General features: G+C 47.7%; 1 protein-coding gene across 22 annotated transcripts in view; it reads right to left on the bottom strand.

The window, feature by feature from the left end:
* Positions 1–5132: 5132 nt before the first annotated feature.
* Positions 5133–14730, bottom strand: part of Svil (supervillin) — a 202556-nt gene continuing 192958 nt past the window's right edge. For 20 of the 22 annotated variants that reach the window (XM_031364880.1, XM_031364879.1, XM_031364885.1 and 17 more), the window contains 7 exons: positions 13945–14152; positions 12335–12468; positions 9941–10096; positions 8530–8673; positions 7522–7646; positions 6268–6423; positions 5133–6173 (listed from right to left, as the gene is read on the bottom strand). In XM_031364880.1, coding sequence (XP_031220740.1) covers positions 6087–6173; positions 6268–6423; positions 7522–7646; positions 8530–8673; positions 9941–10096; positions 12335–12468; positions 13945–14152 — 1010 coding nt within the window. In that variant the 3' untranslated portion in view covers positions 5133–6086. The remainder of the gene's footprint in view (positions 6174–6267; positions 6424–7521; positions 7647–8529; positions 8674–9940; positions 10097–12334; positions 12469–13944; positions 14153–14730) is intronic. The other 2 variants (XM_031364877.1, XM_031364882.1) reach the window with 2 other exon arrangements.

The raw sequence follows: 14730 nt of genomic DNA, 5'->3' as shown, positions 1-14730 counted from the left end.
AAAAAAAAAAAAAAAAAAAAAAAAAAAAAAAAGTCTATCTGATTCTGCTGTGTATCTTTACTATGTTACTCCCAAATGAGGATAATTAAATAGTTGATAAGTAGTATTTGGGGACTTCATGCATAAAGCTTTCCTGACATTAACTAACTGAGACTAACAAGGTTATCACCTTCATCTTATGGATGTAAAGTCACCAAAGGGATGACATTTTAGTGTGTGTGTGTGTGTGTGTGTGTGTGTGTGTGTGTGTGTGTATTTAGATGATGCAGGGACTCTGAGAGCCTGATGAGGCAGATCCCCCACTCTGTGGGCAGTCAGACTCTTTTAATCAAGTGAGGCTGGAGCAAGGCTTCCACCAGAGCTATGCACCTATGATTTTGGAGGTGTTCCAGCCCAGCAAGGACGGATTCAAGGGGAGATTGCAAGAATTTTTTTTTTTTTCTTTTGGCAAATCCTTAGTGAGATTCAAGTTCCCCGTGCTACAAACAAATCAACTAGAGGCACTGATGACAAGGGTCCTAGGAAGGCCTCACCCCACCCTATTGCCTGGCGTTTCCTTTGGAAATGGTGACTCTGGTTTGTGCTGGTGCACGTCTGGGCTTTTGCTGATCACCCACAGCGCCACCTGCTGGCCCTGCAGCGCTTAGCGCCACGGACTCCAGGCAGAAAGTCATTGTTTTCCTCCTGTCTCCTGGGGGTGGGGGGGTTCTTTTTCCTTTGCTGGTTTCAGCTGAGAACCCTCCGCTTCTCCAGACCCATAACTGATAGGTCATCATTTTTTTAAAAGAGTATAAATCTGTTAGATGGCTATTTCCACAAACACATCATCCGATTCTTGTCCCCTCTGGACTAAAATTAGAACTATTGAGATCTAATCCTTGACTTGTCCATGGGAGCAAGAGATCTACACCGGAATAAGTAGATTAGTTTCTGTCTCGAGCGTTCTGGGGAGCTCTCTTCCTGGGGTGGTGGCAGGGGGCATGCCTGTTTGCACAAGCAGGCACTCAGAGCCAGGGCTTACTTGGAGTGGTTGCGGAAAGGATGGTAGACTGCTCAGGGTGGGCACAGCCACCACGCACATCTGTCCATCCTGTATCCCCTTCCAGGGCCGACAAAATACCAGAGAAAACAACATTGGGCTCATGGCTTTAGGGGTCCACAGTCACTTGACATTAAGTGTGTGTGGGCTCATGGGTAGTGAGGAGAAAACATCATAGTAGAAAAGCAGGGCTGAGGAAGCCACTCACCCCAGGGCAGGCAGGAAGCGGGAGGAGGAGAGGAGGGAGGGACAGGAACAAGACAGTTTTCAAAGGTTTGCTCCCATGACCCAACTGCTGTACCAGACTCCACCTCTTAATTACATTCAGTGATGTCAGTGTCTTGGTGATGAACACTGCTACCAGCTAAGAACGGCCTGGGCATATGAGCCTCTTTGGGGGACACTTCATGTTCAAGCTGTAAGAGCTACAGGGTGAAGTGTCTTATCAGTATCGCGTCCCCCTTCAAACAGAGATGAAAGTGTGCCCAGTTGTTCCCTCAAATGGTAGAAGTGAATTCTAAACTCCTCCCCTGCTGACAATTTCCACCCAAGTCCAGGCAACCTTACTCAGCTTCCCATTTCGTCTCCCTGCCCACTGAGAAGCCTGGGTACTCTAAGCAGCCTCTTTACACACAGCCACTGGAGGTTGAGGGGAAGGCGGAGCCCTTCTGCACGGCATGCCACGGCTGAGGTGGGCTAAAATCTTCCCTTGCTCTACCAGCTTCCAGAGAAGATTCACTCTGCAGTCAGTCGCCTGAGGCTGCTGCAGCCCGTGCAAGGATCCCCCTACTTCCCACCACCTCTGGTCATGGGAGGTCATCCTCTAGGCAGAGCCAAGCTGTGGCAATGTGCCAGTTTAGTGCAGAGTCCTGAAGGGGGGGCAGTGGAAACACACACAATGGCAGATCAATCACCAGCTGAGTTCCTGCCCAGACAACTTCTATACATTGCCTGATAACGGGCCCAGCCCAGAGCCTGAGCCTGAGCCCTTGGGAAAGTTGAACATCTGGGGATACTGGGCCATCAGTGGGGACTCCACCTTCTCCTGTGACCCAAGTCACTAAATGGTCCAGTGTAAGTGGACAAAGAATTTCCAAGATTGTGCCCTTCAACAGCTACTGTGTGCCAGCACACAGCTCTGCAATACACATTCTTTCATCCTTATGTAGAATAGGGGCTAGTTCTTACCAACCTGTGTTGTAGATGTGACTAAGGCAGAGGAGCAGAGACGTAATGGCTAAGGTGACACCCAGATAACAAAAATGGATTTACTAATTCCATGAGATTTGGTATTAGACAGTTTATGATAGTTTCCAGATCATACAAGTCAGTTCTAACACCGTGTTTCAGGAAATACTAAAAAGAACAGCAAGTTCCTGTGCTCTGCTGGGCACCGGCAGGCCATGTGAGGACACTGAGCTGTCAGCTATCTGTCCCCAAGGATGAGCCATGTGAGACCAGCGGCTATTCTCCAGTCTAACAGGCACTGCAGATCTGCAATGTGCTTATAGGAACAGACTTTCCCCCACTTTTCCCAATGACTTTTGATCTTATCTTTGGGCATATCTGTGGCAGGAGTGTGAATCACCCTGGTAGCCGGCCTATGGTAGAACAAAACCAAGCATGTGTGTGGAGCTATGTATTTACTTTTTGAAAGCATGAAGTTGACATGGGGAGATGCTTCAGTCAGTAAGGTGCTTAAGGCAATAGCACAATGACCTGAGTTTAGATTCCCAGCACCTACGTAAAAGAAGCGTATGCCTCTGATCCCAAAGCTGGGAAGGCCAACACAGGAGGATCCCCAGAGTTCACTAGACTGCCAGTCTAGCCTTAGGTGAACTCCCAAGCTGAGGGAATTTGTCTCAAAAGTAAGGTGGAGAGTGATTCAGGAAGACACCTGATGTTCACCTCTGACCTCTATGTATGTGCATGCACACACATAACATTATATACATATATAATATGTACATGTGCACATGCATGCACATATATACACACATACATATGCATATACATACACACATATATACATACATATGTATATACATACACACATATACATATGCATACATACACATATATACACATATATACATGCATATATACATACATATACATTACACATACACATATACATATACAACATACATACATACAGATATACATACACAACATACATACATACATACAGATATACATATACATACATATGCATACACATACATACACATACGCACGCACCGGCACACACACACACATGTATAGGTATCCATATTTCACATCCACAGATCCAACCAACCACATTGAACAGATGCTGACTTAGTTGAACTCAACATGTACAAGCTTGTTAGGGTCGTTATTCCCTAGACAATCCAGTGCTATGGCTATTTACACACAGCTCTTTCTTGGTCTTAGGTATTCTAAGTCATCTTGAGATAAAGTCCATGAAGCTATGATCGGATTTTGAAATTTCTGACACAGAAGTCTCCTATCCGCTAGGGTTCAGGGCGGTGTTCATTCGGAGGCCAATACCAGGATGATGGCTCACGACTGCTGGGTAGCGTTTAGTAAAGGTGCTGGCCCAAGGGTTTAGAGCACTTTGGGACAATGTGGCTTTGAGGGGTGTGCTGATGACCAAGACGTGTCTTAGGAATTACACTCACTCTAGCCACGGCTGTTACTCTCTGTGACAGCCATGTCCAGGTGTCAACTTGAGCAGATGGCGAGTACTAACCTGCCTGCTCACTGCTTTGTGTCCATAAAGAACTTCCAGAGGAGAGAGTGTAGTACCCTGAGCACTGAAGGGGATGCTCTGGGGAGGGAATGCTGAAAGAATAGACATAGGTACATTCCTCTCTCTCTCTCAAGCAGCAGGCACACTGGTCTCGTGCTGTGTAGGCACCAGAACTCCACATTCTGTGCTCTCTGGGCTCTAGGACATACATGTCATCCCTAGGATCTCAGGCCTTAGCCTTGAGCTGAGAGGGACACGCGCTGGTCTCCCAAGTTTTGAAGGCTAAGTACTAGTTTTCCAGGGGCTCCAGGTTGCACATGGCCTGTGGGGAACTTTCAGTCCTTCCTGTCACATGGGTCTAGTTCATTATTTTCCATCCATGAGTGAATCATCCGGGTACCTTCTACAGAGATTTTGGTTCTCTCTGGAGAACCTCAGTTGGAGTTCTGTGTCTGAGATCCCTGTTGAGTTCCTGAGCTGGCTGCAGATGCTGGCAGACCTGTCTCGCCGTGACCCTCTTCAGGTTGCTCTAATGGCTGCACACATCCCTCGTTTGCTGCTCTTCGGAAGCACAGCAGCCCTCCTTTCCCCATCATTTCTGGGTGCATGACTCCATCCTTTTACTTCACCTCTGTGCGTTCCCATTTCAGCTCCTGTCACAACAGCATCAGCACCAGCAGCCCACAGCACTGGACAATTTTCAAAGCCCATCCCCTCCGTCCCTGCCCAAAGATCTGTGATGCTGGGGGCGTAGTTTTTGTCTCCTTTCTTAAGAAAGGCAGGAAAGTTTGGTGACTGGACAGCACCATACAATTATAAAGCTGTGGGTCCAGGAGCAGCTGACAGGCTCCAGACTTGGTACAGTCCCACAGTAGGGCATGGGAGAGGACTATAAAGTTAACGGACATGTTAAACTAGACTAAGCAGTTGGTGACGGGCAGAGTTGTAACAACTCAAAGTACATCCGCAGCGCAGGTTCAACTCATGGTTTTGTCTTTTTTTCAGTTTCTAGCAGTGCTGAGCATTGAACCCAAGCCTCACACATGCCAAGCAAGTATTCCCCACTGAGCCATTTACCCTAACCCCATAGTTTATACTTTAACACCTTACACATCAACTCATACTTGGAGAAAAGGCACTGAGACCTTAAAATGAGTATAGATGCAGCTGTGGTATTAAGAACATGTGTAGTGTTTAGAGCAAATGTATGGGACAAATGCCTGCTTAGTGTATTTAAGCTTACACCCTGCCCTACGCTGAAATCCAGAGTCTCCGAAGTTGGTGCTCAGTTGACAGCTTACATAGTTTTTCCCCCTACAAAGGAACAGGTTTGGAATTCAATGCGAACGGATCAATGAATTGTGATTACTCTGAAATTTTATTTTTGGATCCTCTGTCACAAAATGACATGTGTAATGTTTACAGTGGGTATGAGAAATTGAGATGTTTTTATTTCTACTGAGAATAAAACTGTGGCTAATGTTCCAAACCAGCTTCAAAAAAGCAGAACAAGCGTTTCTGTATAGAAACTGTACACAGAACAAGGCACTGTACATTTCTGGGCAGACATTAAGGTAGGAAGGCTGATTCTTCAGAGTTCACACCAGGAGTACAAAGTCTTTGTTCACCTTAGCACCGGAAGCAGAACTCAGCACAAGCCAGAGCTACGGCTGAAGGAGGCACTCCTGCGCACAGGCCAGACTGGTGGCAGGCTTAACTCAACAGAAGCGGCCCAGACAGCCCTCTACCTGGGAACATTGTTTTGACATCAAAGAAAACAGTTGCAAGTGAATGAATACATATTGCTTTGTTAAATACATAGTTGATTTATAGGTGTTTATATAAATATATATATATATATTTAGGATTCACAAACTATCAAAATAACACTTTATAAAGAGAATTGCTTTTAAAAAGGCACCGCTGAGCCGGAACAGGAGGGTCGGGCTGCAGCGGCCACTGAGGCAGCACTTGGCTGAGGCGAACGGAAGAGACGCTTTTCTTTTCAGTTCTCCTGAACTGTGGAAAAGAACAATCCGAAGAGTTCTATACATTTACAGAATGCGCAACTCCAGGACAGGCTGTAGAGTTAATAAGATCAGGTTTGGAAAAACTCTGATTCAAAAATACTTTCTTCTTTGACAGAAAAAATACTAGTCCAAAGATATATCTCCATCCATTTTCTGGTCTAGTGGCAGCGACCCCTTTGTGGCTCCGCCCTCTCACCCTCAGAACAGGCCCTTCCCCTCTGTGGCTCCGCCCTCTCACCCTCAGAACAGGCCCTTCCCCCTCTGTGGCTCCGCCCTCTCACCCTCAGAACAGGCCCTTCGCTTTTTTTAGGTTCACTTGCTTCCAGGTGGGCAGTGCATTGAATTCATCTCTGGTCATGTCGAGTGCAAACTAGAAGAGATGGAGAGATGCCCAGCTAGTGACTGAGTGAGAGGATGCTCTCCCTCCCAGTGTGTCCTCACCACCCCACACAAGGGTCACTCACCTCGAAGTCCTCATCTGTGAGATAAATCTCAAGCTTTAGAGGGTCTACCCCCTCTGGGAGTGGCCTGGCAAGCAGATCTGCCAGTGGATAGATGGTTTTGCAGAGCTTGGCTAAGACGTCTTCCACCAGGGTGATCTGGTTGGAAACTTCAGTATCCTGGAGATGGAGCACAGAACATTTGAGCGGACAAGTGCTATCACTGCAGTGCACTCAGACTCCCAGCTCTGCCCTGCCTATGGCCTGGGGAGGTCCGAGTAAGGTGTCACTCCACTATAAGTGGGGGCTCTGGATGTCCAGACCTCCTACCCGTCATAGCTTTTCTCCTGTACTAAGTTTCAAATCAAGCCTGTTTCTGAACTGCTTCCGGTAGTGAATGAATGAATGAATGAATGAATGAATGAATGAATTTTTAGGGACTCAGATTACCCATGAATGGACGACGGAGGAAGATTATTGGACCTGCAGTCGAATCACTAGATGCTTATACATAGTGGAATTTGTTTGAACATAATTAGGTTCAGAAGAAATCATGCTCTTTCCCCTTCCGCTGGGATCCATTTCTTAATCCACAATGAGACACAAAGAAGGTAAGGGTGAGGGGTGGCTGAGCGTGGGGGTCTGTGCCTAGAATGCATAAGGCCCTGGGTTACATACACACACAGTCACACACAGACCGACAGATGGACACACACACAGTAGGGGGAGAGAGAGAGAGATTCTGGGAAAACCATCTTTATCCCTTAGACTTGGGTCTGGGGAGGGCTGCCTCCCTTTGGGCAGCTGGATGGTGCATAAACGAGTTCAAGTTCAAGTTCAAGCTATGGGGATGAATCTCAGGGGAGAAGTGGGTGTGGTGCTGAGCCCACGTGCCTGTACCTGGGAATCAGAGATTCCAGGCAAGTGTTCTATGCCTCAGCTCCTACACTGGTAAAATGGAGACAATAGTAAGATGAACACTGATGTGCCGTCCTGGTAATTAACTGAGAAATCAGATGTGCTGTGGCCTTGCCAGGGTAGTGTACAGTGAGCCTTAATTATGAGCTTGCTCACCATTATGCACTGTCCCCCCATCCCCTGCCATGCCCGATGAGCAGAGATACCAGGACAATCTCTGTCTTGGGCTTAGACTGAGCAAGGCAGCTGCAATGCCTGCAGGTCTTGGAGCCCTGAGCAAGGCAGCTGCAATGCCTGCAGTTCTTGGAGCCCTGAGCAAGGCAGCTGCAATGCCTACACTTCTTAAAGCCCTGAGCTCACCGTCTCTGTGATCTCAGCAATGTCTTCTCTGTGCTCCCAGCTGGGGAACATGTTGGTGAACGTCAGGGGCTCTAGACCAGCATGGATAAGGTAAGACTTGGGGGGTGGCCTTTTCAGATTCTTTCCTGTGGGGACAAAGAATGCACATGTCAGTGGACCCAAGGAGTCTGCCCTGCTTTTTCTCAGGCTCCTCCCATTTTCCTTCAGAACTCTTGACTTCCATGTTTAGAATGTGGATCACGAGTTACTCATAACAACACATGGGTGCTGTTTGTCTGAAAGGTGGCTACCCCATCACCTCAGAACCTGGCAAGATGTTTCTGAACCTCAGGGGAAGAAGGCTGTCTGGAAACTCCCACCAGATATGTCTGCTTCTCTTTCATTTCCCTGGATGACAACCTTCGAGAGCAGGTGACAGGTAACCGCAGTATCTTCCAGGCACCGTAAGCATTTGGTGGGATTCGAGAGGCTGCTCACAAAGAGCTTTCCGTGGAAGAGTCAAGTGCACACACTCCAGTGCATTAGGAGAGCCAGTAAACTATCAATATGCAGACCAGACATAAGGTACCTGCACCCACGTTCTGTAAAAGGCCGGATTCCATGGGGATGCTAGCTAAGAAACTATGTTTCGGCTGTTGTTGTCATCACTGGATACAATACCAAAAGAAAGGCTGGCATTGGCTTTTAGCCAGTTTGGGCACATTTCTCTTCTCTAACGCTGGCACTGCCTGAAGAGAGAACGGTGCCATGGAGGTCACTTAGCCACTTACTCCCTTGTTCAGAGTAGCGCCAGTGCAGGTGGTTCCACAATATACTTGTTGGTAGCACTGTCATTTGAAAGGGAATGTGGACTCTCCTTTGTTCTAGTAACAGAGAATGTACTGATCCTAAGATTGATAGTCTTCTAGCAGTTTAAGTGGGAGTGCTGGAGCCTTCTCAAGGCTGCGGGCATCTCAGAAGGGACATGGCTAGGCCTGTGGTGGCTTCCCACCCCTCTCCTGCCCTTACCTCGGCAGTACTGCAGGACCGTCTCCATGGCGCTCTTCCGGTCCGAAGCCCAGCGAATGCGGGCAGAACCGGTTATCTTGTTTTCAGTGGGCCACCAGCCTTGCCAGAGGTACACCTCGTGATGGTTGTCAACGAGGAAGAGAGCTGTGAGGTAAGAGCAGAACCGGGCCATGAGGGACTCTTCATTGCCCAGCAGAAGCACTGATGCTCTACCAGCTGTGCCCACAGTCCTCTCGCCAAGGTCCTCTGATGGGTCAGAGGTCCCCACACACTCATTCCTGAGCTTAAACTCTGAAGGTCCCTAGCAGTCTAAGGAAGTGACCCAAGAAAGGCCTCTTGACTTCCTTCCCTGTCCTAGCTCATCCACAGATTGCTTCTCAAATGTTCAGGGTTCTGCTGTTAGCCATCTCTGGTCTCCATAGAGCTCACATATAGCTTGCCCTCAAGCCCCATGATGCTCTGAGCAGTGATGGTTCTTTTACAGGGACGTGAACTTTGAACAGAATCCTCCTGGCCCTTCCTCATCTTTAAGCCTCTGCCTAACTCTTGCTTTCAGTGGCAAATGCTCTCCAACTTGCCATCTCAGTGGCCCCAAGATCCCTCTTGAGGTGCATTTTGGGATTGCTTTAAAAGCCAGAGATTGTTAACAAGTTCAGGAGTGCGAGGGCAGGGAGTAGCCTTCTCTTTGAGATACTTGAGGCTGCTGCCCATAGTATGGTGTATGCATCTGCCAAGGTCTGAGCTAGTGGTAGAGCAACTACTGTAAAATAAGGCTCCAGGCTCTGGACAACTATGAGCTCATGGGCTTGATTGGCAGGAAGGTAGGAGGGTCTACAGAGCTCATTTCCTTCACATAGGTTTGAGTATTTAAGGTATGGCTTGGTGGGAACACTTCTGATCTTGGAACTGGGAGACCAAGTCTGCAACCTTAGCTCTGCTGAGAGCTTGTCCATGTCCCTTTCTTTAGCCACGTGTTTTCCCAGGACCCTTTGTAGCTGGAGTGGCCACATGACATCTTCTGGCCAATGGGATAAAGCAGAAACCTTTACTTAAGCTAGAGGGATGTAAGAAATTCCCCCTTTCTTGTTTCTTTGGTTTTGAATACAAACATGCGAGCTGGAGCGAGGGCAGCTCACAAGGGACCATGAAGCAGAAAGCTGGAGGGAAGGCTGGGAGAATGGTAAGGATGTCACGTGGTGCTATCAGCTGGCTCTTGGATGTAGGAAGTAACTGAGTTCAGTTCCTAACACAAAGTTACGTGGCTGATTTTCTTGTTTTCTTTTGTGGTAGGTGGATAAAAAGAGATGCCCTAAGCAAGTCTGTTCATAGTATACTTGGCAGATAGGAACTGCTTGCAACAAAAGAGAAAGAACGGCTTCCCCGAAGCGACCACGCTCCCTGCAGGGCTTACCTGGCTGTGGTGCACTGTACAGATCCTCCTGCAGGAAAGGCATGGAGCTGACGGCAGAGGGCGCTCGCGCAGGGTACACGAACTCTGTCGCTGAGAAGTCCCCGGAGGAGCTGCTGAGGATGAACAGGCGGGGCGCGAAGTTAAAACTTCCAGGATCTTCCAAAGAAAAGAGAACAAAGCTAAGGACGCCATATGGACCAACTTCAGATAGACTGAAGGTAAAACATGAAACATCTCAAAGGACTGGAGGGAAAGCAGCAGGATTTGGTTTATATATCCTCGTTCTTGGAAGTCAGTTTTAGTTATTTTTGTAGTGTTGGGTATTAGACACAGGTTTCTGGCCTGCTAGGCAAGCACTCTACCAATGAGCAGTGACTAGCCGCCCCCCCCCCCCCGTGTGTGTGTGTGTGTGTGTGTGTGTGTAGATATGTGCACAGAACACACACACACACACAAAGCATAAAAGATCACCCCAGCATTCCAAGCTACTATCAAACAGAAACAGTGCTTTCTCCAGGTTACTGTGCTCGGTTTATGAGTGTTGGGAAATGTTCCCTTTTAATAATTTCTGCTAAGAAAGAAAGATGGGGACAATGTTCTAGGGGACACTGGTTGATAGAGGAGTCTCATGTCTAGAAATTCACCTTAATTATGGATAAATAATTAATTTTAAGGGTATACCAACCACACTATTGTACCATAGAGAAAACCTGGGCCATTGCTTCCCCAGCTGTGGAGGCAGGGTAGGTAGAGTGGAATACATTACAATGTACTATGGTCACCAACATCTCAATGGCTGCAAGGGGCACTGAGGCAATTATACGGAGTGGGTGGCTTTCAGGATGGTCACCCTGATTGCCCTTTTATTGAGAAATGGGTGGAAAACACAGGAACACATGGGTTCTGGTTGTCTCTGAGACATGTGAGTTGCTGGACAGCTGAAGCTCATCTGAGATGGTTAACAGAAGAAAGTATGTTTTGTGATTTTTATGATTTTAATAATGTATATTTTAAGGAAAGACACGCCCCTGAACTTCACTCTGGTGGATGAGGACAGCTATCCTGAAGTCAATATATGAAACAAAGGAGTTTGGTGTTTAGATTTGGGTCCCATCCCTAAGATATCTCAATCTTACAAAATTCAGAAAGGCTTATGGTTTAGGGACAGGGCTCCCCACTTGGCCCTCACACACCCTACTAGCTGGTCTGACCTCTGGTGCACTCTTGCTTCCTTATCCCTGATCTCCGTGGCATCCACTATCTAGTTCTCTGTCTTGTATGATCTGTCTTTTCCTACTGCCTTGCAAATGGCAACAAATGCTTATAAATTAGCTCCCAGGTCATAGAAATACAGTCCCCAAATTATGCCTACACTGTACACACATCTCACTCTGTCCTTTGCAAGGACTGTGTTCTTCTTCTCACAGGGATCTATGAGTCTTGAAAGGCTGAGATCTAAATGAAGGGGTCCCACAATCCCTTTCCTGCCTGCCACTTTCAGCAGACGGCCACTCAGCAATGGCCTCTCCTGCACAGCTTTGAGTCCCAGGTTCCAAGTCCACAAGCGGATGGTAACTGTCACATTCTCATGCCTCATAAAACATCTCCTGGTAGGCACTGAGCATCAGCCACTGCCTTCGAAGTCTCCCATCCAGTCCTGACTGCTAAGAACTGGGTGTCTCTATGTGGCTCAGGGCTTGCTGTTCAAGCCCTCCTGATCTGGTGGGGACATACTGTCTCCCTGGGGTTCCCATTGCTTCCTTTACTGTGGATAATGGCCAAACCCAATAGCTTGTCATGTTGCTGATAGCTCCGACTTCCCTTCTTTATTTTTTGTCAAGTCATACCAGCCTACAGGCACTGTGCCAACTCCGTCTTCCCACAGGGCTGTGCTGTCCTGGTGGGAATGAGCTTCTCTTTTCCGTGCTCACAATCTTTGATGACACAACATTTTTATTCACAAAAAAAATAAGTCATATACAGAGTGTGGCTTAGCTTCCTTTTTAGAAGACATCCTCTGGGAGACCTACTTTATTCACTGTGTGCTGTACACAGCATATACTCAGTAAATCTTTCTAGATGTGTGTGTAGGAGGCAGGGTGTATATGGTATACATGTACACGTGAATGCACTCACGAGGAGCCGGAGCTACCCAGTTAGACTGGAGATAAAGTCCCAGGAACTCTCCTGCTCCTCTCCCTAGGTTTTAGGAGTTCAAGGGTACAATACCATACCAAACATTTTTACATGTGTTCTGGGGAATCGACTTTAATCTACATGTTCGCGCAGCACACCCTTTGCTGGGTGAACCATGCCATTCCTTAGTAAATGTCTCGTGAGCAAGTCTGTGGGTGAGCTGAGAGAATGGACGCTAAGGACTGTGGAGTTACTTACCTTGAAGCATGCAGTCATAGGCCTTCCTGTCCCTCCTCCCCAGAGCATCCCAGAATCCCAGGGGCTCGGATCCTTCATCGCACTCATGTATTGTCACATTGCTGCTGCTGTGCAAGCCTGCTTCCAGGGGACATCTGTGCGGGGAGACATGATGGAGGTTTATTGAAACCTGGGAAGTGTCCGCAGGGTGAAGCTATTCCAGACCAAACCCACAGATGACTTCACTCTCTAACTAAAGAAAGCAGTTCTCACTGATGAACAAACAGTTACTCTGTAAAAGTTCTCCCAGCATTCGTGCTGGAGGAAGAGGAGCCACTTTGCTCCAGGGAAGAATCTAGAGCTGTGCATGCCATGGAGACAATGTTCACTCTTATATCTAATGCACTGTGTCTCTCCTTATTGTCCTCTGCTACTAGAACATAAACTGCATGAGGAGAAAGACAGATGAGTTTGTTCACTGCTGACTCCCGGGTCCCTTCTTTGGCACCAAGAAGTTGTTCAGTAAGTGTTTAAGAAATAAGTAAGTGAATGAATTCATCATCAGTTTGTTTTTTTCTTAATGGCCCAAGTAAAAAGCCATTTGGGGCATGAATGCTATTGGATCTCTTGTGCAGCATCTTTTTAAACCCCACCCCCTCCACCATCCACAGAGTCCAGTTTCACGTGCCTGCCTGCTGGGAGGTCACTTGTCTTCCTTCTCTTTGCCCTTATGACCCAGCACTGTCCTTCAGAGGAGTGGGGAGGAAAGCGGATCCCACTGTTCCATTTCAACGCCCACAGAAAGGGCTGACTCGAGCTGCCCTTTGCTGGTATGTGATGGAACACTTCGTGTTTAGGAAGGAATTGAGGCTGTCCAGGCTGCTGGTGACAGCAGAGACACAGCGGCAGGGCCCCCACTGGCTATGCTGCTCCTCCTGAGGACCTTGCCCATCAGGAAGGGCCCAAGAGAAAAACCCAAGCAGTGTGGTCCCAGGACTGCTGGCCTGGGGTCCGAGAACTCACTGCCATCTGCTGCCCCGCAGCCGGGCTCCCTAAAGATAGGACATGTTGTAGTCCCCAGTTTCTTCTTTACTTTTGCCCTTTCTGTCATCCCAGTCACACATACTGAGACTCCTCCAAGACATGTGCATGGGCCTCTTGAACAGCATAGGCTGCAAACAGAATGCTCAGAAGCAGGGGGCACTTATAGAAGAAGCCAAAGTGTAAATATGCTTGCTGAGGACATCTACCTTGTTGTTGCTGTCTCCCCCCTTAATCCCCCCGCAGATGAAATTTTACTATATAACCCAGGCTAGCCCTAAACTCTTGGGCTAGCCTGTTCCTCTTCCCTCAGCCTTCTAGGAAGCTGGGGCTACAAGGATCCACCACGGTGCCTGGCTCAATGATGCTATTCACAGAGGCAGGCATGTCCTCAGAAAGCTGGAAAAGCCTGCAGATTGGAGGCTTCCGTGGAGCTGCAGATTCTCTGGACTTATGTCAGCCCTGGCTGTAGTTTCAGAGGTCCCTGGAGTCCCTTTAAACATATGGGGACCCCTTGTTGGGGTCCTGCCCTGTCTCTGCCCGCCCGTCCGCATCCCTCTGGGACCCACTTGGTGCGGAGCAACACTCACTCTTCCTTGATCTTATTTGCTGCAGTCCTTCCAACCTCCTTCGTATGGCCTTGTGCTTTGCACCCGTGCCACAGGTAGATGAGGGCCTTGTTTATATTGAGAACAATCATGGAAGTCCTGGACCTCAGGCTGCTGCAGTGACAGGCCACTTCTAGCAAGTTCCCTTCCATGGGCACCTCTCCTCGCACACAATACAGTCTCCACTCACCTGCAAGGACAGCATTGGCACAGAGCTATGAAGGAGCAAGCACAGGAGGAGTCGGCTCTTTGGGCTCCCCGCGTGCTGTCAAAGACATACGCTGTAGGGAATGCAGGACCAGACGCTGAGCACGGACAGTAAGCAGTGCGTGGTCTGGAGTTATAAACAGGTTGCCAAAAGTACACATGGCAGGGAAAAACTCTTTCCACGATTTACATTAAATAACTAAAACTCTAAGGAGAAAAACACTAAGGATTTAGTGGTAGGGTGCCTGCCAGTGAAAAGAAAAACCAGTGGATAGAAAATCCACTGGTTTTTAATTTCCATGAACAGTGTAGATAGTTACTGAGAATTCATTTCAAGACCTCCCACACAGAAGGGTAGATCAGGAAAGAAGTGGAATGCAGGGTATTAGGCTAGTTTCAGGCAGCTCTCAGTGGGAAAGACACAGCTATATGAGGTCAGACTTACTTGAAGGTTTTCAACTATATATAAATGTAATTATAAAATATTTTAATTATATATATGTATATACTATATAAATATATGTATATATATATGTAAAGTATATATATATATATATATAT

Source organism: Mastomys coucha, unplaced genomic scaffold (assembly GCF_008632895.1).
Source record: "Mastomys coucha isolate ucsf_1 unplaced genomic scaffold, UCSF_Mcou_1 pScaffold13, whole genome shotgun sequence".
NCBI lineage: Eukaryota > Metazoa > Chordata > Mammalia > Rodentia > Muridae > Mastomys > Mastomys coucha.
The sequence above is the reverse complement of the archived record's forward strand: the minus strand, read 5'-3'. Positions and strand labels throughout refer to the sequence as shown.